The following is a 25,181-nucleotide window of genomic DNA, read 5'->3' on the forward strand; positions in this document are numbered from 1 at the left end:
CCTTGGTGCATGCTATATATGAATTCAAAATAAATACTAGAAACTACTACAGAATTTTTTAGCCACAATATATCTATTACTGATTAACATTGAGCTGTATAGCTCAGTGGTTAAGGTTTTTGCCTTTAATGTAGATGGTGATAACCTCGAAACTAGACATTCAAAATTAGGCTAAATAAAAATGTAAATACACAGAGTGTCCCCAAGCATAGTGACAACGCTTGGCGATAACTCCTTTATCTTCATAGCACTGACTCCATATATGGACACAGCCATATATGGAGTCAGAGCAGGGACTCCCAGAAGCACTGACTCCATAGATGGACATGGGGCTGGGAATCCTAAGCCATATATGGAGTTCATAGATCATTCTCTTAGGCAGTGTTGTGCTCTGTTCCTTCCATTTCCTCAGTCAGCCACTTAGAGGAGGATGACCGAGGAACCATTGAATCTGCCTAATGAAATTACCAGCAATTATTGTTGCCGGTAAAAAAAAAATATCGGTACCAGCAATTTAAGCAAAATACTGGCCTGGACGGTGGAATACTGGTCAGGTGGTAAACCTAATGGGGAGGGAGGATGGGTGGTGCAGGGCCAGGTCTAGTCAACCCAGCACATTTATTCTCACTTTTATCAGGAGACTGACATAAGTTATACCTACAATCTACACCGGCTCCCTTAGGAGAAGAGAATGGGGAGCAGAGAAAGATGACATAGCCAGAAGCAGTTTGCAAAGGCTTTCAATTACTACAGCAGAAAAATGGTTAAAAAAAAAATTAAGAACACTTTTTAGAAAATTTGAAGATATTGCATTCAGGAAGTACAAAAACAGTTAAAAAACTAACTACTTAAAGGTGTCCTTAGCCTTTAAATTATAAGATGCATTGAAAATGATAATTGTTTTACTAAACGGATAAGTGAATAAAACCGTTGATGTTCTTGAATTATCTTAATGACAAATATACAATACACAAAATAGTAAAAAAAATCTGTAGAAAGTTTATTTAGCAGTACATTCAATTCCATATTAAACATTAAGAATAAAAAAACATTGTATAAACACATTCTAGAATATACACAATTCCCATATACATTTTTAAAATTCCAGTATAGATAAAATCAATCATACAAGTCATCATTGTCTTCTGAATAAAAATTTCTTCCAATGTTGCCATTCAGGTTGCCTTGACTGTAAACTGGATAAAACATAATCAAGATTAAAAGGTTTCAGACTAGATTTTACATATGATGTGTCACTTCATTTGCAGTTGAATATTCCCTATTTTGTGATACAGTAGACAGACCAGCAGTTTTTGAATTATATGCAGTTTTGGTGTTATTAATGGAAATTTGTAAATCACAGAGTGTGTTACTGTGTTACCCTTCCTCAGGCCATAAATGTCCACTCATGGAGCACAGCAAACTTTTCAAACAGTTGATCAGTAGGGGTCTCATACTGATTACCTATTTTTAGTATAGACCATTAATATGGAAGACCTGGAAAACCCCTTTAATTCCATTCAAAAATAAAGCACATGCACTTAAAGGCTTATAATATATATATATACCAAAATACTAACATAATAATAGATATCAATAGAGAAAATGGGGGCAGATTTACTAAGGCTGGTGTTTCCAATGCCAATAATTTGGAGATGTGCCGAATTTATAAAAAGGTAAAAAGGGTCACAGAATTTTTGAAAAACTTTTGACATGTCAAAGCGAAATATCAAAGGTTTTGATTGGTTGGGGTCCAAGTGCTGACAGATTGCTAGAACATGGAGAGAGAAAATCTGTTAGATATCAGCTCCTCAGGAGATGGGTTCAATAAAAAGTCTAAGGGCCCAGCTGAATTCTATCTCCTGCAGTGAGGAAGGAGAATAAACTATGTGAGCACATTTGTCTTCTTGTTCTAGTGATTGGTGGGGGTCCGAGTGCTGACTTCCCACTGATTGCTGGAACTAGGAGAGAAAAGCTCTCGCATATCAGCTCCTCATGAGATGGGCTCAATAAAAAGTCTAAGGGCCCAGCTCGATTCTACCTCTTGGAGCTACGAGAGAGAATGGACTTCTATCTTCTCGTTCTAGTAATTGGTGGGGGTCTCAGCCTTCAGGTTGCCACCGATAAACCCTTACGTTTTTAAAAAGCTCAGTGACCTTATGGCTCATCCTCTGGCTATCTATGTGCCAGAAACCGAATCTGGTATAGATATCAGCTATAATTTATGCCAGTTTCCAATATATATTATTGTAAATCCCATAAGTCCCGTTCAGCCTCACCCTTGTCTGGTCACTTTTGTGAAGTGTCGAGAAATGATAAACGATGGCACAAATATAGAGTGAGTCATCATTTGCAACTTTTTTACGCCTCAAAGCTTTATTAAAACTGGTAAAAGGAAAACTGGCTTAGTTGCCAACAACCATCAGATTCCAACTTTCCGTTCTGGAAGGAACTGAAATACTAAAGGTGTAATCTGATTGGGTGATGTGGGCAAATAAGCCAGTATTCCTTCACACTAAATTTGATAAATTCCCCCCTAATATGTTTATAGGCTTCTACAGGAAGATGCGTTGGCAAATTTACTGATCGATACCAGCAGTTAAAAGCCTTTATATCACAGTTATATGAAAGAATATAAAAGTTTTTATAAAAGTTACTCACAGATGGTGTAATTCAGAAGGAATCCTTTTCTCTGTACGGAGCTATCACTATGGAAAATCATGATTATTTTATTACTAGTTGAAGTAATCGAAATTGAGCCTGTGCCACAAAACATATATGTGGGTGACTGGTCCTCCACCCCACTGCCATAGACGACCAGGCTATCCATATAGCAAGACATAGCTGACTCTATGTCATACGTTCCCTTTAGTGAGATCTGTGGAAAAGAGGAAAAAAATGTATGTGAGATCTGTGGAAAAGAGAAAAAAAATGTATGTGCAGATATTAGAATTATGAAACACAAAATTAAATGGGTTTTTCTGAGATTCGGATATTAACCACTTCCAGACCGGGCCATTTGCCCCCTTCCTGACCAGGACTAATTCTGCAAATTTGAAATGTGGCACCTTATGTGGTAATACCTTTGAAATGCTTTTACTTATCCAAGCCATTATGAGATTGTTTTCTTGTCACACATTGTAATTGGTAAATTTGAGTCAAAATGTTTTACCTTTATATATTTTTGAAAAATCCAAAAGCTACAAAAAATTTTGAAAAATTCACTATTTGCTACATTTGAATTTCTATTTTTTTTATGACAGTTAGTCATACCTCATAAAATAGTTATTAATATTCCCCATATGTCTACTTTATGTTGGCATCATTTTGTTAATGCTAGGACGTGAGGTTCAGAATTTTAGAAGCGATTTTTAAATTTTTTAGGAAAATATCCAATATCAACTTTTTTAAAGACCAATTCAGTTCTCAAGTCACTTTGAGGAGCTGACATAATAGAAACCATCCATACATTACTGCATTTTAGAAACAACACCCCTCAAAAGATTCCAAATTGGTTTTAGAAATGTTGTTAACCCTTTAAGTATTCTATAGGAATTAAAGCAAAATGGAGGTGAAATTTCAAATTTCAAAATGTCACTTTTTTTGCAAATTTTACATTTTAATCCATTTTGTATTTCTGATCACTTTTTTATCTCATTTTTTGGGAGGTGAGGTCACAAAAAAAAAAGTTACAAAAAACTGTTTATTGTATATTTTTTAACGCCTTCCAATTGAAGGGTAGATCATGTGAGATTTATATACATACAGTCATTACGGGCACGGCAGTACAAAATATGCCATTTTTTTAATAGTTTTATACAATAAGAGATCTTTTGGGAAGAAAAACAATAATTTTTGCATTGCAATTTTCTTAGACCCATATTTTCTTTTATTTTTCTGGTTGTGGTCTTGTGTGGGATGAGGTGAAGTTTTAACGCTACCATTTTGGCATACTAATGTTTTGTCTCAATTGTTATAAAAAAAAATTATGATGTTCACCTATAGGCATAGCTCAAGTAAATTTTTAAAGAACTGGTCTTTATGGACGCGTCAATACCAAATATGTCCATTTTTTATTTTAATAATTGACTTAATTGTGGAAAAAAACAATTTTTTATGTGAAACTTTTATTTTTATTTTTGTAAAACACTTATTATTTTATTTTATTTTATGTCATACAAAACCTCTGGGGAACATTTACCTTCACTTTTTTTTTTCAACTATTCTTTTCTACTGTAGCTGGGTCTGACATAGTACCGCCAGTTACAGGAGAAATTCAGCCACCAGAGAGGCGCACAGCATTATACTGAACTGTTGAGCCTCACTGCAGGGCTGATCGTGGTCTGTGAAAGACCCAACAGCTACTGCGCTCCCCTGGACAGAGCAGGCAGTGGGATATCGCTTCCTTGCTGTATATACAGCACTCGTTCAGTGCTGTGTATACAGCGATCAAAAAAGTCCATTCAGAGATAGACCCCATCGCCAAGGGCGTTTATAGTAAATTTGCAGTCGGGAAGTGGTTAATGATCGCATCCTGAAGATAGTTCACGAATATCAAAATCTTGGAAAACTGCTATAAGACAATGAAACTTAGACTTTAGAGATATGATAATTAATCACCTTGTATCCGGTAGGTGCATATATGGTAAAAAAAACAGTTCTGGTTGGGAAAGTAGGACCCTGAGGCGTAACCTGGAGATGAGATGTTATACGTTGCCGTAAAGAAAGTTCCTCCACATGGCACTAAAATAAAGCAATGTAAATGTTAGGCACAGTAATGACCAGAAGACATAAAATATATAAAACACTAAAAATAGAAATGTCTAAAATCAGCAAATGCCTGTGTACAATGACTTTCTAGAGCAGAGTTATAAAGTGAAGATCATAAGACACAATCAAAAATGTAAAAATAAAGAAGGAAGTTCTGTTTCTTTTTGTTGTAGTATCTATCTATCTGTCTATCAGTCTCTTTATAATCAGGTATACAGTATTACATATATTTTACCTCCATTTCCTTGTTCCTCACCTGTGTTATATGAAGCACTGAATCCCCTTGATGAAATTGCTGCATCACTAACAAATTCCATCAGCATCTGGTTCGTGGAACCAATTACTGTAGGAATTTGTGAGGTGCCACAAGTGTTGTTCAGCAGGATCGGAGCTCTCCTACTAGGTCCATCATAAATCCTAATATGGTCTGAGGTACAATTAGGAGAGATCTGAAGATCAAAGTCATTGAATGTCAAGGCAACCTGAAATAAAAGCCAAGAAATATAGAATTTTCAATTTGTTTAACCATCATTTATCCAGATAAAATGGTTTTGAGATAGAACAAAGCTGTATTTTTCTTCTAAAACCATCATCTCTCTTGCACACAGGATACATCTAGTCATACAATGTACACACATTCAAGTGAACTGGCTTGAGCTACAATACCAGGCCCAGAATCTACACAAGAATTAAATTGTATGCAGCAAAAACAGCAACATAACATCAAGATGCCCGACAAACAGTTTTAAACTATGGTTTGGCTTCTACTGTACATGATAATTTTAACTAGAATTTTAATTTAAGACGTTGCTCATCAACATGATTGGATCTAATCCATCATCATCTAACTTATATACAAATTCAATATTCCTCTGTCCATGAAGGATTATCATCTATAAAGTTGTAAGTTTTCCAATGCAAAATATATGGTGGCTCCTGAACCTACCAGCTGCCATTTGTACTACTGTTGTGCAATTATGATGCTGAAGGACCTTAGCACACCCTGAGGAACCTATAGTCTCTCAATTTCTATATGCTTTATAGCAGAATGCTAAGGGGAAGGGGGGGGTCAGAGGTACCAGTCACACTATGGCCTTGGTTTTTACGAGAGCCCAAGTGTCCTTCTACCAAGTAAGCAGACAACAATATTTTTAATGAGGCTCTGTTACCGATTTGACATTGAGGCCCAGGAGCTTCTAATTAGACATCTATGGAAATCTACATTCAGGTATTGTTTTCTTTTTTTGCAAATTTGTGGTCATACTCACTTGTCCATCAGGGGTTCTTATCAAAAATACATAGTTCATGTTGTCCGGATAATTGGATGGATAGTTAGTAGAGGAGAAATCTCCTTCTGGTGTATTAAGCAGCCTGCTGGATACATCTGACAACAAAACAAAAATATATAACTGAGTGGGGTGTACGTTTTGCTGCAGCTCTCTCCCTATCACAGCTCTCAGGGGGTGTACCCTTTCCCCTGCAGCTCTCTCCCTATCACAGCTCTCAGGGGTGTACCCTTTCCCCTGCAGGTCTCTCCCTGTAACTATCACAGCCTCTAAGAGTAGATCTGACTGGTGGCAGTAGAAGGATGGAACTGAGCATATGCGACCAGCTCAGTAGGTGGACGTGCACATTACTCTGCAGGTTAAACATGGGCTGGTACCATTATAAGGAAGTAAAGAGAATACCTCCCAACCGGAACCTTTTTGTAACAGAAAGTAAATTACAAAAGTTAACAATTTTGTGATGCTGGATTATATAATTAACACTTAAAGGTGGCAAAAAATGTTAAGATAAATGTGATATATCTAACTAAAATAATCATAATTAAGTATTCATGAATTTTTTGCAAAATCATTATTTTTGCTCAATTACATCATTCTTTATCTCTGCTTGGATTGCTGGTACTTTTTAAAGCATTTTTTTTTAGAAATGTTCTCACAATTAGCTCAATCATGTCCTAAAAGGCTGAAATGATTGCTTACTTTGCAGTCCTTTCCTCGTGGTTAGTAGAATAAGACTGATCATTTCATTATCACAGGCTAACTTAAATGGAAAGTATTTGCTATATTTTTTTTTACTACTTATAGGTAACAATTTTCATTCCTCCATTTCTATTTTTTATTCAATTTTGTATTTTAAATGAATTCACATATTCTTAACAGCAGCTACGTGGACAATTAAACAATGTCCATGACTTTATGTCTAAAGGAAAGTTTTCTAGACACCTTCTGTGATGTGTGCAGAAGTCATTGTGGAGGGAGGGGGACTAGATAAGTTCCATCATCTATTGTGCATGCTGGACCCAGTGTTATCTATACATAGGTGTATATCTTGTAAATAGGGTGATCATGTGTTATCTGTTGCCTGCTGAGATGCCTGCTGAGAAGTGATCTCTACACAACAGGAAGTTTCTGTCTATTCTTAAATTTAGTAACGGCATAAAAAATAATTAACACCAAAAATTCTTAAAAATATACATTTAAATAGTTAAGTTATATATTTAATCAGTTTGAAAAAAACATAAGTCCATGAAGTTCAACCAATTGATGGGTGGGGACGTGACATGTTTAACATAAAAACTTATTATAAAAAAAATGAATTTTTTTCTGATGACACATCCCATTAACCCTCCCCACACACACATATATACACAGATTGTGCTTGTAGTACTTTGAAAACATAAGGAAAATATCTTCATTTGCAACCTATATAAATCTACTGAAATGGATAATGATCAGAAAAAGCATTTCTAACTCTTGATGACCCAGAACATCCTTACACAGGTAGCCTATTGATTATAATGGGCAGCATGTTATATTTTATGGTTGCGAAGCCAATTAATTCAAGAGTATCTTCTAGGTTACTTGCATATTACTGCCAGGGATACAAACAATGTTACCAAGTTTCATCAGCTACATTTTGAGGGATCCTTTAAAACAATCATCTCTTTTACTCATAGACCTCCAAATTCCTATTGGATAACTCAACCACACAAGGGCAAAGTAGACAATTTAGAAATATATATGACGTGGCTCAGGTTCATTGTTACTGTTGCTTTTAAATTATACTCACTGCAGTTGTAGCGTTTGTTGATTTTTGCCACGTCCAGGACACTAAGGCCATCAATTTGTCCAATGGACACATTTGGGTCAGGAATGGGCGTGATGGTGGGTAGACTTGAATTAATTGTGAAAGCAAACCTAGTAGGAAAAATGTTATCATTATTATTATTGCTTTATTTCATATTTCTAGACCCAGGGGTACATCCCATGTCATTAGAGGGTATCTGAGCATAGTGTCTAGGCTGCAAGCATAGCAGAGAGTCCCACTTAACACACTCAGTCAGACAAGGGAGGAGTGATGGCTGGTGATCAATTAAAGCAGTATCATGGCTGGTCAGGTCTTCTCACATAATACTATTTAATGGACTGAACCTCTTCATGTTAATCTAAGCCTATCAAGATATAACAGATGCAGCAGTCATTCCAATTTTAGCTTACTTGTGGAAGAAGAGGCATGTCAGATACAGTATCCTCATGTACAAAGCTATCTGTCCTGCTCCATACACTGTTTTAGTGTTGATCACAAATATTCTAATCACAAATTTTTATCGCGAATATTGGCACTTCGAGAAATCGCGAATATCTAGAATACAGTGCTATATCATCATAATCGCGAATATTCTAGATTTTTTTCTTTCATCAGTACCCATGATCCCTCACTGCTTCTTGTTTGTGGGCCAATGAGAAGGCTGCAATATATTTTACTTTAGGAGTAGTGTTGATTGCAAATTTTCGTATCGCAAGTTTTTATTGCTAATTTTCCGATTGCTGATTTTCGCAATCAAGAAAATAATGACTGGAGATCACTAATTCTCGAATTTGCGAATATATGACAAATATTTGCCTAAATATTTGTGAAATATTGCGAATTTGAATATTGCCCCTGCCGCTCATCACTGCACTGTATAGTCTCTGGTGCCATGGCAGCCCAAAGCAGCTTATGGGGGGGGGGGGGTGTTGGCTCCCAACGATCTAATATTTATGGCCTAATGTTTAGACACCATATTCCAAAGCATAGCATGCATTTTCAGTGATTCTTCATTTTGGCTAAATGCTGAAGGCCTTGAATAAGGGATAACTCTACTTTCATAAACAAAGAAAGGGTATTTTGAAGTTTGGTTATGGATATTTAGCTGAGGAATATTGAGAAACTCTGAGAAAAAAAATAGGTAACTTTCAGATAATATGTTGGTGCATATATTGTAAAATCTGGTAAAGATGACTCTTAACCACTTAAGGACCAGTGATGGTCAGTTTGCAGTGTTCGCCAGCAAACACATTTGGGCTGCCATCTTTATTAAGGTTGACTCACCCGTCTGGCAATGCACAGGTAAGCCCTTACCTGTGCCTGTGTCAGGAGCCGGTCTGAAATCAAATGCAGTCACCGGGAGCAGGCAGTTCCGAGAACAGCCGCCGGGGGCCTTCATCGGGCTGTTGTCGGAACTGCCTGCTCCCAGTGACCGCATTTGATTTCAGACCAGCTCCCGTCACAGGTAAGGGCTTACCTGTGCATCGCCGGACGGGTGAGTCTACCTTATTAAAGATGGCAGCCCGCATGTGTCGCTGGAGAACACTGCGAACTGACCATCACTGTTAAGGGCATTGTCTGTTTTTATTTTTGCTTTTAATTTTTTTTTTTCTACTTTCCAAAGCTATAATTTTTTTTATCATTTGCTCACATAGCCATAGTAGGGCTTAGTTTTGTGGGGCAAGTTCAATGTTTAATGACATCATAATGGCATAATTGAATATACCATGTCTTGTATTGGAAGAGGGGCGAAAAAAAATAGGGTGAAATATAAACATTTAAAAAAACAAAAAAAACTCATTCTGCCCAAGTTTTTTTTTTTTTTTGGGGGGGGGGGGGGGGGTTACATTAAGGTGTTCACTGTGGGCTAATATTATATGATCTTTTTATTCTGGGTCATTATAATTATGGTGATACCAAATTTGTATAGTAATGTTTTCCTTCTTTCAATAATATAAAAACCTTTAACAGATATTGAATTTCACTCCCCGACCCTTCCTCTAGGAGATAAGCTCCTGCCAGATACAGTACAGACCAAAAGTTTGGACACACCTTCTCATTCAAAGAGTTTTCTTTATTTTCATGACTATGAAGGCATCAAAACTATGAATTAACACATGTGGAATTATATACATAACAAACAAGTGTGAAACAACTGAAAATATGTCATATTCTAGGTTCTTCAAAGAAGCCATCTTTTGCTTTGATTACTGCTTTGCACACTCTTGGCATTCTCTTGATGAGCTTCAAGAGGTAGTCCCCTGAAATGGTCTCCCAACAGTCTTGAAGGAGTTCCCAGAGATGCTTAGCACTTGTTGGCCCTTTTGCCTTCACTCTGCGGTCCAGCTCACCCCAAACCATCTCAATTGGGTTCAGGTCCGGTGACTGTGGAGGCCAGGTCATCTGTCGCAGCACCCCATCACTCTCTTTCATGGTCAAATAGCCCTTACTTTCAAAGTTTTCCCAATTTTTCGGCTGACTGACTGACCTTCATTTCTTAAAGTAATGATAGCCACTCGTTTTTCTTTACATAGCTGCTTTTTTCTTGCCATAATACAAATTCTAACAGTCTATTCAGTAGGACTATCAGCTGTGTATCCACCTGACTTCTCAACGCAACTGATGGTCCCAACCCCATTTATAAGGCAAGAAATCCCACTTATTAAACCTGACAGGGCACACCTGTGAAGTGAAAACCATTTCAGCGGACTACCTCTTGAAGCTCATCAAGAGAATGCCAAGAGTGTGCAAAGCAGTAATCAAAGCAAAAGGTGGCTACTTTGAAGAATCTAGAATATGACATATTTTCAGTTGTTTCACATTCGTTTGTTATGTATATAATTACACATGTGTTAATTCATAGTTTTGATGCCTTCAGTGTGAATCTACAATTTTCATAGTCATGAAAATAAAGAAAACTCTTTGAATGAGAAGGTGTGTCCAAACTTTTGGTCTGTACTGTATGTCGGCACATGGCTTTCTCCTCTCTACCAGTTAAACACAGCTGACTGTATAGGTCTATGGCATTTGGCTGACCACTAGTAAAGGTGTATGGGAACCTTATGTCAGTTATCCACTACGGTTCATCTTACATACATCCTAATACACTTACTTTCCGTAATGCATCACCGAGGTATAATCATATGGGAGACCTAAGGTAGTGCCGTCCTGTATATTGAAATTGATCTCTTTCCCTAGGGAAAAGAAAAAACAAAATTATTAGATACAATGTGAAGCACATAGATATACTTCTATAGAAAAGATTGAAATTGTATTTCATGCTTTGTAAATATATACAAACAGTAAAATGTAGCCAAAAGACACTGATTTTATGTACCGTAATTTTTTTGGGAAAAAAAATTTTTTTGGAACTGTATTCACTGCTGCTAAATCTACCCATAAACTTTAGATACACGTCCATCATACTTCGGCAGGATAAGTTGACCATCTAATGTGTATGGGGCTTTACCCGTTCTCTCTCGGTGGCAGATTAAGGCCAATTTTAAAATCTTGACCTGAGCTGAGCAGGTCAAGAGTTTAAAAAATGATCAGATTGATCGGGCAATTTTTAATGAACAGATTTAATTTGTGATATAAAAAAAAATGAAACAATTTAAGTTTTCAATGAATTTATGTATTTTTTTTAAACCAAAGTAGTCAGATTTACAATGTTTGTTACATTCCAAACAGGGGCAGACACAGGCAGCAAAGGGCCCCTGTGCAAAGGATGTACCTGCCCCTCCCCCTTCAACCACACATACAAATATAAGCATATATGTGCAAATAAAAAACATCCTGTGAATATGTTTACAATATGTATATATATTCTTTTCATACTAGGTCACGCCTCTAACTCTGCCCAAAGCATCACTATACACACCCAGTCCCCTTAATGCCCCCACATAGTAATATTTCCCCCTTTGTGCCAGTACATAGTATATATGCCCTGATATGTGCCCCCTCACAGTAGTAATGGTCAGATATGTGGCCCCTTCACAGGAAGTAAAAAAAATATATACTCACCTAGGTCCTCATGATCACAGTTCAGCCGCTGGCGCTCCACAGCAGTAGCAGGATGTAGTGTCACACATTGCTGGTCTGTGTAGGAGGAGGAGCACAGCAGAATCCCGGCTGCACCGCTCCTCCTCCTCCTGCACAGACCAGCAGTGTGATGTGTGACACTACATCCTGCTACTGCTGTGGAGCCAGGTCCATATTTAGATTTGAGGCTGCCCTAGGCACTTTAGTGCCAGCTTCCTCCCCGCAATGAAGTCCATAGCTGATGGTAAAATGCTCCCTAGGCCTTCAGCTATCCCTCAGGACTCCCTCATACACTTGGACAACAGCAGAGCCTCTAGGTGTAATGGTAACGACCCAGCTGCTCCTAGAGGATCATTTGCATATATTTACATATTCATTTTTTTTCTCCATAATGCAGGCATATATGAACATGGGCCCAACACAGACCGGCACTGATGGGTGGCTTTAGCGCTGCCCTAATGTCCATTAGTGCCACCCCCAAATAGTATCCCCAGTGGTAATAATGCTCCCTACAGTGCCCTCAGTACTAATAAGGCCTCCCTAGAGGGCACTTCTTATAATCTATAAGGCACTTCTATAGAGCCCTCAGTAGTAGTAATGCCCTCCACCACTGCCCACAGTATTTATAATGTTCCCTGCAGTGCCCCCTGTAATTATAATACCTCCTGCTGTACCCCCCGGAGTTACAATCATCTCTGTAGTGCCCCCATAAATTATAATGCCCGTCCAGTATTCTATACCATGCATTCCCATGTAAATAACTTCACTCCTCTCTCTTCAGTCTTTTATACCATGCAGTCCCATGTAAATAACACCAGTCCTCTTCCTCCAGTACCATGTAAATAACTTCTCTTCCTTACAGTTCTCTATAACATACAGTCCCATGTAAATAACTTAAATCCCCTCCTTCAACCTCCTCCAACACATAGTCCCATATAAATAACATCACTCCTTACCCTCCAGTCTTCTAAAATATCCAGTCCCATGTAAATAACACCAGTCATCTTCCTTCAATCTTCTATAACATACAGTCCCATGTAAAAAACATATCTTTCTTATAGTCTTCTGTAACATACAGTCCTATGTAACTGACACCCCTCCCCTCCCGTCAGCCCCTTTAACATACAGTCCCAGTTAAAAAAACATATTTCCCTCCCACTAAGCAGGGAGGAGGTATAATGGGGAGAACCACATCTCCCAGCATTTCTCTGACACTCCATTCATTCCTTGGCATCACAGGCCTCCACTGCTGCACTGGTCACATGACGGTGACCTCATCACAGGTCCTACCTCCACTTCCACCGCTGAAAAGATCACATGACTATGATGTCATCTAAGGTCCTTCAGCTATGGAGTGTAGACACAAATGGGCAGCAGATTCACAGTAAGTGTTAATAAGACCCCCCCCCCCCCCCACCAAAAAAAATATATATAACTCTGCCCTTCCCGACCTCCACACCAAGTTAGGGAATGAAAAGTATGATAAAATAAAAAAATAAATGCCTCTGCTGGCACTAGGATGGGCCCCCTCTGGGATGGGCCCCCTTCCTTGCTGAGCCCCTGTGCAGCTCAACCAGCTGCACAGGCGGTATGTCCGCCCCGAATCCAAAGAATATCTAGAATATTTTAATTGAAAAATAAACTACTTTTGTATTGTTTAGGTAAATTTTTATGTTGAATTGCACCCTAACAGTAGATTCTAATATCTGAGTGTTATATTGGATGTGAGCGTGATGTGTGTATTGAAGTACACGGTACCTGGAATGACGTTTTGGTAATTTACGGTGATGTATTTGTTACGATCAGATCGGCTATTTTCGTGTAGAAATCCCAAGGCGTGGTTTAACTCATGTTGTATGATTCCTCGGTATATACAACCAGGGGATAAAAATACAGGTTGAGATCCTCCATTTTGTCCAACATAGGATGAACAACTGAAATAACAGAAACACATGCATTTAGAGGTAAGTTACTTCATGCTAAAAGATTACTATATAATTAGATTTTCCAACAGTTCTTGAATATGATGACAGGGCAAAAGGTCCATAATCCATAGTCTGACTCAGGTTACTGGAGTCTGTTTCAGGGATACATTGACATTGCTGAAGACTGATGAGGGGCAAACAGTCAAACCATGATCCTGATTTATCATTGGGTAAACAGGAAATACAATAAAGGAGCCACACACCACAGTTATGTCTAGTGTTGCAGCTCAGTTAAATAAGATATCAAGGACAAGAGTGGGGCTGTTCATAGAAATCCAACCTCTTTTTCTAATCAAGAATGACCACTTTATGCTGGTGGACTAACCTGCCGGTCTCAGCAGAATTGACTAGCCATCAAATGTGCATTGGTACTCAACTCTCCTTCAAATGCAGATATCGGGGAAGACAATGACTAGGAAGTTTTGGTTTCAATATACATTATCTTTTTTAACTCCAGGTTAAGCTGCTATCAGAGATGTTTACCAGCAGGTCCACCCCCTTCCCTATTGAAAGCACAACCGAGTATACATATGTATAGAGGGCTTGGGAATATGGTCTCCCTCATAAGGCTTTTATTGTGTGTGACTCAAATGAATATTCGTGGTTGCCACCTTATTATCTTAAAGTTTTTACCTTGGCTAGGTTTAGCCCAGGAACTTGGGTTGAGGAGCAGAAAGGCATCCTTCTCCAAAAAGTAACAAATCACTCTTTGATGCAAAAAGAGATGAAAAAGACTACACCCCTACTACAAAGGCCCTGACCATTGAAGTATTGTCTGTTTGAAAATTCACATGCAATAGAGAACCTAATATAGCTCTTTGACAACCTCACAAATTATGTTTTTCATACTTTGAATATCACCTCCTCAGCTATAAGCCAGGTCATTAGAGTAACTAACCAACATGCCCTATTTATGAACTATCTCACAGCTGCACAAAGGGGAATGTGTCCGATGGTGGGACCAGTGTATTGCCATTAGATAAAGAAAATAGCATGGTTCTTGTAGTTGTCACATGATCTGCATCAAAGCATATGTTGATGTGATGAGACCTAAAATCTGTGCTGCCTGAGGGACAAGATAAGTGTAATTCCTGTCGCAGGTCCAGACACTTTGGGGGACCTATAGAAAAGGTCCCCAGGGTAGACAAACCCTTTAACCCCCAAAATATGGACATTGATTCTGCACAGAATTTACTAGATGAATGATCTCCCCTCCTGATCTAGAAGAACCTGAAGACTTACCCATCAGATGAGGAAATGTTCAGGAAATTTACTTCTTGTGTCCTGTTTACAAAGCGCACACAGGTCAAAGATTCAAATTCTTGCATTGCAGTCATGAAAAGGTTATTATCGTCAGCACCTATTAAAATGAAGATGACATAAATATTATAAGCTTGAAATTCTAGGAAGATGCCTCCATTATCAATGCATATAGTAGTGATGAAATGCAGCAACTTACTGTATTTTGGAGATAAGGTATATGGCACTTGGACAGTTCCATCGGCAGATTTCGGCCACAGACAGGTATCACAGTTTGTGGCATAACGACCCATCCTTTTAATTATATCACCATGGACTATTGGGTGTGTGTTATTTTCCATTCCTTTGAAAGATAAGAAAATACTTATAACCATGGAATGTGGAGTGGACTTTGGAAGGACTGCTATTTGCAAAAAATAAAAATAAAATTCATAGGATTTCAATAGCTACAATAATATATTATTCCCTGTGCTTATTGTAGATGTTTATTGGTTTTTGACATATAAGGGGCTGTCCAGCTTTTTGGCCATTTTACTCTCCTGACTCCTGCCACTCCATTCTGGCTCTATACTTCTATTCTGTAATCTTCTAGTCCCCGGTCTTTAAATTTTCAGTCAAGTAGCACACCACTGCTGGGTCACATTCTGCTTGCGGACATTTCACCACTAAGACTAGTGTGTGGCACAGTGGTGCACGTAACCATATCTGGAACTTTAGATGCCATGGACAGGATTATTGGTGAACAGAGCTAGGGAACCAGAAGGGAGATGCTGACAGCAGGTAAGTGATTTGATCACTAAGTATAAAGTGCTTCTGGAGACAGTTCAAAATGTCTGAAAGGCCGCACAATCCCTTCAAAATGGTGGCGAATCCTACCATGAAATGCAAAGCTAGGGTTATGTGTGTACTGGCTAAAAGAGTCTGTAAATAGCAGAGTCTGTAGTTCAGCCGTCCCCTACACTCTCCCTCCAACAGTTTGTCCCTAGAGCATGAGCGCTTGTCAAGTCTCTCCCTATGCTTAGCTCACAGGAAAATGGCAGCAACCGCGCAGGATCAGGTTTTTAGTAGGGTCTGCCTAGCTGTAACATCACAGGAGGATGGCTACCTGCGGATTGGATGGCCCCATGGTAAAATAGGTGATCTTATGTTCCCTGGCTTGTGTTCTCTATACTTCTTTTCGCTTCCTAACACATGCAACCACTATTTGAGGAAAACTGATTAGTTACAATGAAGTGCAAGGAAATTCGTATTCGGTTAGAATGGAAGTTTTTCTAAACTTCGGATGGAATTCCGCTTCACATGCTTCGCTTCACTCAATACTACCACCCACAGCGACCAACGTCCGGACGATTTAGAAGTGAATTTATGTGGCCATTGGCTGCCGTGGGTTAAAGAAGTTTGGCCATATTTAGCCAAATGCACTATTGGCCGGTACCCTTGATGTATCATGGATGTTCCCCGACAAATGCTGGTAAAAGGTCAGGCAAGTTGAATTTCAACATGCTTGATTCTTTGTATTTGTGGGAAGAAAAAAACACCACCAGAAGTTTCATGACAGTAGCTTATTTTTCACTATCCATTGAAAAGCATGCTGAACTAAAGGGGTCGTTTACTAATCATAAGTACATTTATATTAGGCGTATTATATATTTGCGACTTTTCCCAGCTCACGCCAGGTCTAAAAAGGGGCGTGGGCAGGGAACTGCTCGTCTCATCCATTTTCTAGACCTGTTTTCGGTGTAAAAAATGGTCTAAATCTATACCAGCAAGGGAGTTGGTTAGATTTAGAAGCAGTGGTGTATCCACCGATTTATGTAGAGGCCGATGGCTCTACATAACTTCAGTAGACCACTGCCAGTACATGGCCTTATTAAGATAAGCTTTTAAGACACCGATATTAATAAATAACCCTCTAAGTTTACACATGTATGGGGACTGGAAGGAGTTTCTGCTGACCACCAGCTGTCTATGGAGTATGAATACTTAGCCTAGGGATGTGGTCAGGGAAAATTCTGCAAATGAAGGAATGAGGAAATGTCATAGTCCTACCTGTGTTCACTTTAAGAATCTTGGAGAAGACGTCAAGAGGTTCCTCTGTTTTGTTATTGTCTGCTTTCCCTGTAAATATAAAAAAAACAGCCAAATTTGTTCTTAACATACTCAGACAAGAAGAATGGAGCAAGAAATGAATGAAGAAAAGCTAATTTACACGGGCAGAATATTGAGGCAATTAATTAGCAGAATCTAAACAAGGCTGGGAAGTATGCAAATTTTATTATGGCTGATTCTATTGATAGGTTTACATTTACGTTGTGTAGTTGTAGTTTTTTTTTTTTCAAATAATTACATTATTAATCAGGACATAGACATGAGATTACAGCAGGCAGAAATTACCAAATTTGGCCAGTTTATGAGAACCATAGTTTCAAAAAGTAGTATAATAGCCGATGGTAGACCCATCATCTGGACAAGGATTGGGCAAATCAAATATTTTTGCCCTATACTTTTCTTCTCATGGGAGTTAAGCTTGCCACCAGAGGTGTCTGGCTGTGGCTTTCTTATCTCTCCCCATTGAATATGTAGGTATGAAGGAGTTGTGAGAGAAAGTCGGGAGAGACAGCTGTCAGCAAAACAATCGTTCAGCCAACAGCAAGTGAATGAGTGTGGCCCCCTAAAGACTGAGCAATTCTTAAAAGGTCACTGAGTCTTCATAAAACCTTTGGTATGTCAGAGACATATCAGAGGTTTTTATTGGTAGAGGTTTGAGTGCTGAGATCCTAACTGATTGCTAGAATGAGGACCTGGGCTCAATAGAAGGTCTATAGGCCCCTCTAGATTCTGCAGTAAAGAGTGAGAGGGAGGTCAATGTATGAGCACTTCTCTCTCCTCGTTCTAGGGATATGTGGAGATTTCATCACTCAGACCCAGATACGTCACTATCACATATCAAAAGTTTTATCGAAACTCAGTGACCCTTTAATATGTCTAAACATACATGACAGTGATAGAATATATCAGAAAACTTACCATGATTTTTTCCTGACGTCGGTCGTCTTTTACAGCCCTAAGTGAGAAGAACAATGATAGGCTTAGTCACATATTAACAGAAAAAATAAAAAAACACATTTCACTTAAAAACACTGACTGATTCCATCATATAGAAGTGCCAGACATGGTCTGGGAAAAAACATAGCATATTTCTTCTAAATGCCGTATTAGTCATACAATCAGATACAGTTGTTTTTTGTGAACAAAAAACATATATTTTTATGTGATTATTGTATTTTTTTTAAAAATTGTTAAAGCTATATCTTTTATACTACATAACATTTAGCATTGTCACATTTGAACACTGTAAACTAAATGTTGCCAAATCTTGTATCTGTAAAGACCTCCGAGTACATATTTTATATAGAAATTTATTAAAACACAGGATTACTTGCTAAAAGAGTACAATTATTCTGATATTACTGCTTAACATTAAAGACGTTTTCCAGGGACTTACATTAAATAAAAGCCAGAAAGGGTTAAAAAAAAATGACTCAACTCCACCAATCCCCAGTCACTACTGATTCGGTCCTTCCTGTCCTATTTCCACACCCTGATATTCCAGGAAAGGCTCACTCAACCAATCTTTGGCTGAGGTAGGTTGCCACTAAGGCCAATGAATAGAGGAGCAGAATTTTCTTGGCATATTCAGGATGGGAAGTGGAAAGCAGCAAGGATCAGAAGAGCATTGAAGCAATGGAAGCAGGGGATTGGTGGAGGTGTTATTTCTGTCCACTAAAAATCTCCCCTTAAAAGTGTTGTCTCATCATGGACAGTGGAGCATATCACTAGGATATTCCCCCATTGTCATATAGGTTCGGGTCCCACCGCTGGGACCCGCACTTATATCAAGAACGGAGGCCCACAAGGTGGTGGCTGGAGGACTCCGGTCCGGCCACAACCAAGCCGTCTCCCCGTAGAAGTGAATGCGAGCGTACCGCGCATGCGTGGCCCCTGCTCCCATTTATTTCTATGGGGCCAACAGAAATAGCCGAGCCAGTGCTCGGCTATTTTTGCTGGCCCCATAAAAAATTAATGGAAGGTGGCTGTGCATGCGCAGTGCTCCCTCCTTCACTTGCAGGGCCACGTTCTCTATATAGATGCGGGTCCCAGAGGTGGGACCCGCACCTATAAGACAATGGGGGCATATCCTAGCGATATACCCCCATTGTCCATGATGAGACAACCCCTTTATCCTTTCAAGGGAGTATTAACATCATAAGAATTCATTCATAATTAGTGATAAGTTTTGTTCCAGATATATTAGATATAGATATGTGAGACATAGATAGGATATGAGATAAATAATTAGATAGATAAATATGAGATAGATAATGACCATTCTATAAGCCAATCAATTAGAACAGCTTAGATGTCATGTTAGATATTATATTAGTCTCACCTTGATTGGTAAACCTGTAGTAGAAGCGACCAGGCAGATCAGAAGAATGATTCTTGGATTCATTGTGGTTTAGTTCTGGAGTCAGTTGATGGGTGAATCTTTGTGCTCTCTCCCTCTCTCTATTGCTTTATGTTGTACCTTTCTCAGATACCTCCCTTATATCTGGGAACAGATTACCCTGTTAGCCAATCGGCTCTCAAAACAACATTCTAGGATTACATTGCCCCAGGACAGTTTCAATCTGGTCTTGTGCATCACAAAACATGCTCATCATCATATTTAATCCTTTAGCAATTAGACAATCCTACAGATACCAAGTTTGGACAACATCAGGGCAATATTCAAAATACTTGCAGATGACCCTAGGAGAAGACATTTAGATTATGTTTACAATACTTTTCTTTATTACTTGGCTGAAGACCACTAATTTGTGTTTCTTGTTTTTTTTTTAGGTTCTCCATGTTCCCTGGAAAATGCAGTGTGAAACTATAATTTTGCTCTTTCTATGTTTTGAAGAAAATAGATCTTTTTTTTTTTAAAGTCTTGGGTGGGTTGAATGAAATTAGTTAAAACATAGTTTCTGCCCCATATACTTTAGTTAATCTATAAATTGCAAGTATGAACAATCATAAGCCAAAATATACCTAATAATATTCATGGGCCAAAATATAAAATGTAAAAATATATTAAATAACATATATATTATTTACACACACACATTACTGCCAATATGTAAAATATAATAAAAAATATTCCGAAAACAATATAGTAAAAATATTCAGAAAAAAATAAACATGTAATAAAAATATTCTAATATTCTTTGGTCAATATGATATAAAAAAAATGTATTAAAGTAAATATAATAAATAAATTAAAATAAATTTAATAAAGTAAAATATTTTGCAGCCTTTATATTATAATTCGTGGTTAGAATTCTATTATGTAAGTTTTATGTTGTTCGTACTTGCTAACAAAGAATCAGGGATGAAAAAAATAATATCCTGGAGCCAATATTTAAAATAATAGGATCAGTACATATAATAAAACATTCCTTATCTAATGTGTAAAATATAGTAAAAATATTCTGCCTCAAAACAATATAAATTGTCGAAATAAATTTTCCATTGAAAGAATATTTTTAGTACTTACATGATGTGTAGTCATTAAAGATGAACGAATTTCAGGTTAAGAAATTTGTTCACGCTTCGTTTACTGGTACAAGGTGAATTGCGTTATGGATTCCGTAACCACAACGCAATTCTGTGACGGAATACATAACGGAATGCATTTAGAGGCATTCCGTTATTAATTCCCGTCACAATATAAGTCTATAGGCTGCAAAACGGATCCGTTATAATACATTTCCGTTATGCTGGAGAGGACTTCCCTGCATAACGTGACGGATCCGTTTTGCAGCCCATAGACTTCTATTATGACAGAATAAAAAACGGAATGCCTCTAAAGGCATTCCGTCATAGAATTGCCTTATGGTCCGTGGTAACGGAAACCATAACGCAATTCACCTTTTACAAGTAAAAAAAAATTGTGAATGAATTTCAAAATATGAAATTCGCTCATCTCTAGTAGTAATGTTCCATGGGAAATTCCTGTCTATTTTTGAATACTAATTATAATCTTTATGGGTTGGATTTACATGTGGAATTATTCGGTTATTATATACGTGGACATGAGCTCATAATACTTCTGTGGCTGTATTGTTGTATTTTATGAAACCCTTTTCATAGGCCAAAGCTTTGGAACAAAGTTCAAAATATTAATTGGCCAGGTTAGTAGTGTTGAGTAAAGCAAAGCATTCAGAGCTGAATTTGGTCCGAAGTTCTGGAGAACTTCGATCTGCAAAGAATTCAAATTTTCTTACACTTCATGCTAATGAATCATTTTTTCCAAAAATGGCGGCTGGACGTGTTAAAAAGATAAAGTAAGAAGCCCGGGAACATGTGATCATCCATAATGCCATCCCCTGTGATATTACAGCTCTCTAAATCCCTCATCCTTCACGGTCTCCACCATTGTCCTGTGAGCTTAGCATTGGGAGATACGTGGCAAGCGCTCATGCGCTAGGGACAGTGTTCCTGAAAATAATTAAAGAGGGAGTCTTATTCTGCGTCAGATTTATTTATTTCTTCCTACATTTACTTATTTATACATCAGCCATAAACTAAGATATGTAATTCAATACCAATAAGATGGAAGCCTTTATTATTATTCCGGTGCCAGCGTGCCAACCAATACCATCCAGTCTGCACCCATTAGGGTGGCCAGGTCTTAATGATGACCATCCTCGTCTTTTGCTGGCTTTACTTCTTCCAAATCCATATGTCCTAGAAAAAAGTCAGGAAGATGCAGAGAGAGGAGGAGCTGGATGTTCCTGATGACATATTATCATCGATATTAGATAATGTGGAAAAGCAGATGGAAGAAGGGCTCCCACCTGTAGGGCAGGAGAGCGCTGGGGTTGGAGAAGTGGGTATGATTAATATTCTGTGTTTCCTGTTTTTATTTTCCACCAATTATGTGCCCCTAAAATGATATCAATGAAAAATATAAGTCGTCCTCCAAAAATCAAGCCATCCCACAGTTCCATATAAAAAAATAAAAAAAGGATTGGGTGTTGGGAAACAGCAAAGCAAAAAAAAAATTTTTTCAAATATTTTTATTTTGCTAAAGTAATAAAATGTATCAAAAATGTATTATTAGTGTTAAATCTCCGTACAGCATTCACATGTTCAGCGAGTTGGAATTTGTAAAGTCTGAAGTCTGGCGAGACTTTGGTATTCAATTTTATAACTTGAAAAGCATTTTAAAACTGCAATTCGAAGACTGCTTTGGTATTGACTGGTACCTCGGCACTGAAGCAGTCTTCTTTTTTAGGCTACTTTCACACTAGCGGCAGCCTTCTCCTGGGCCACTTTGAATTCCCAATCCGCCTCTGTGTCCAAATATCACCCTACTTCCCTGTGAGATTTGGAAAGGCATTTCCAAAAAAACTAAATGCTTTGACAACAACTTTCCTGATCTTGAAGAATGCCATACCATTGCTTGGTGCTGAATGAGTAAAAAATGCAAATGCTAAAATATTTAGCTCCTGAATGGGCCAAATGTTCCTTTTTTGAGTGCAGCATAAGGCCAAAATTACATGGGAAGATGCAAAAGGGCAATGACTGAGAACAAACACATAGTTCCTGATAATTGCCCAATTATTTAGCACAGTAGAGTTGCATTTATATGCATCAATCATCCTTCTGTATGGGAATGAATGGTCACTGCTGCAGTAAAGATTTATTACTTCTCAATTACCTAATTAATACCTTATTACATTAATAACTTCTAAGTGACTTGCTGTTTGTCAAACAATAAAGGATTAGTGGTCAATTAGGACAAATGGTTACTTTTAATGTAGAGGCTATTAACAAAAAGGACAGAGCTGTACCTTAGCACCTGAAAAGGACTGACTTGTAGTGAAACTGCACATGTTCGCAGAGAAACTGGTCTATTGTCATTCAAAGATCCTCCATTTGAGAGTTCATGTGGGGAAGTAAACAATCTAGACAGGATTTTGTTTGGGGGCAACTGCAAATTTTTCCCATTTATGAAGACAAGGAAATTATTTGCAATAGAGATGAACAAAACCACTGGAGATTCACTTTGGTTCCAGGTTGCCGAATTTTTGAAAAAAGTTTGGTTTGGACCCGAATTGGTTCGGGACGACCTAAAGTTGCTCCAATTGCCCTGAATGTTGGTATATAACTAGAGATGAGTAAAGAATTTGAAAATTTGGCTGCTTCGCCAAATTTGCTTTGTGACAAATTACAAAGAAATGTGTTTTGTGACGAAGTAAGTAGTGGGTGCAATGACAGATAACGGCAATTACGATGCCCCCTCGTCATTGTACACCTCATGATCGCAGCATCTGATATAAATAACATTGTAAAAGAAAAAAAAAGAAAAATCTTGCATACTTGCCTGCTCCATTTGTTGGTCAGGCCGCAACCATCTTGCTTGAACAGCTGGAGCGATATCTTGCACCGGCCAAAATGACGTCATCACGCCGGCCAATGTGGTGACGTCATACATCACCGTGCACAGGATTTCGGCCGAGAACTTCAAGGAAGATGGCGATGGCTGGCCCATTGTGAGCAAATGGAGCAGGCAAGTATGATTTTTTTGTTTTTTGAAACTATTTCAGGTTAAATCGATTCGCTGCCACTATGCAACAGGAAATTCAGCTTTGCTGCAAATCAAATTTATCTTTAAATATGGAGTTTTGCTCAACACTATATATAACCCCCTCTAGCATCCTAGGGCTCATAATTTTTGGGAAAACTTGTTATTTATTTTTTTATGAATTTTTTTCCCTCCCCCCTGCCCAAGCTCTGGAATAGGGATGAACGAAGAGAGCTTTGGATTCTAGATCAGAAGTCGCTTCGCTCAAAACTGAGATACGTCTCAGTACAGCATGAAAATATATGGCCTCTGATGAGGTGAAGTTAGATATTTGCACAGTGGTGCAAGACTTTGTTGAATAACTTCATTATTTAATTTTTAAAGTGGAAATCCACTTTAAAACTTGGATCCGACTCCGCTTCAGTTCAGACTAATACCTCGGAACCAAAGTCAAGTTCAGATCCAAGTTATAAAGGGTTTTTCCACTTTAAAATTCAAATACCAAAGTTATTCAGCGGAGTCACGCGCCACTTCGTCTCATCGGAGGCCCTAGATTTTAATTAATGCTGTACAGAGACGGATCTCTGACAGCGACAATCCAAAGTTTTGAGTGAAGGGAACGTTGATAGACAGCAACAGTCCCTGTTGCCGAATATGTCTATCGCATGACAAAGCCCTTTACGGTTATCCGCAGCTTGTACAGATGTTCGAGCAAATACAATGTCGAATGCCAGCAGGTTGGCACGTCGCGGATTAAGTGGTGTAGAGGTAGGCCGTTGTTTCGCTGCAGGTCCAGGTGAGAGTTCCTTGCCACATTTTGCTCCATTGCTCATTTGAACAGAGTAAAATATTTTACTGTGGCCTAATACTGACGCTATGTAATGCAACAGCTAACAGAATACATTTACTATGATACATTTCGCTCCACTGCACGGTTGAACAGGGAAAATTATTACACTGTCCTGGAATACGGAATAATGGATCATATCTAGGGATGAGTGAACCCAGACTGCCATGTTCAGGATCATACCTGACATTTGGGTGTCCGTGTACCGAAACCGGATTTTGGCGCCAAAGTCTGTGTCTGGGTTCGTTGTTTGCACTTTAAATAAAGCTTGTTGAAGGGCTGCAGCACAGAGAATCAACAAAAGATTAAGCTGTGGGCACTTGGAAGCCTTCATTCATGCCTAGGCTGGCGCACCATGTGACCATGCATGAATAAATGCTAGATCACATGGTGCGCCGCCATTCTGCTCTGACTAGTATAGGGACAGGACGCTGCTGCTGCTGCTGAGGGTGACCTGTAGGCATTATTGATGGATGCAATATGGCTCCTTTGCACCAGTGAGACAGTAATACCATACTTAATCGTGCTGTTCATTCTGAGGGTGACGTGT

The 25,181-nt window shown here is 38.4% G+C and overlaps 1 protein-coding gene across 1 annotated transcript; it reads right to left on the reverse strand.

Annotated features, from left to right (window-relative positions):
• Nucleotides 1-1,119: 1,119 nt before the first annotated feature.
• On the reverse strand, nt 1,120-24,617 carry LOC120981481 (embryonic protein UVS.2-like). The gene is made up of 10 exons (XM_040411020.1): nt 24,467-24,617; nt 17,199-17,267; nt 15,349-15,492; nt 15,132-15,249; nt 13,663-13,838; nt 10,976-11,057; nt 7,846-7,973; nt 6,039-6,154; nt 5,006-5,252; nt 1,120-1,196 (listed from the first exon to the last, which is right to left on the reverse strand). The coding sequence occupies exons 1-10, from the start codon at nt 24,615-24,617 to the stop codon at nt 1,120-1,122; spliced, it is 1,308 nt and encodes a 435-aa protein (XP_040266954.1).
• Nucleotides 24,618-25,181: the final 564 nt, after the last annotated feature.

This window comes from Bufo bufo, chromosome 11, assembly GCF_905171765.1.
Source record: "Bufo bufo chromosome 11, aBufBuf1.1, whole genome shotgun sequence".
In the NCBI taxonomy this organism is placed as follows: domain Eukaryota; kingdom Metazoa; phylum Chordata; class Amphibia; order Anura; family Bufonidae; genus Bufo; species Bufo bufo.

Excerpts from the sequence above, each read along its gene's own strand:
- LOC120981481 (XM_040411020.1), bottom strand. The coding sequence starts at position 24,617 with ATGAGCAATGGAGCAAAATGTGGCAAGGAACTCTCACCTGGACCTGCA. Across the intron at positions 15,250-15,348 it reads TACCTTATCTCCAAAATACA|GTGCTGACGATAATAACCTT; the intron begins GTAAGTTGCTGC and ends TCATTTTAATAG. Across the intron at positions 6,155-7,845 it reads CAACAAACGCTACAACTGCA|ATGTATCCAGCAGGCTGCTT; the intron begins GTGAGTATAATT and ends TTTTGTTGTCAG.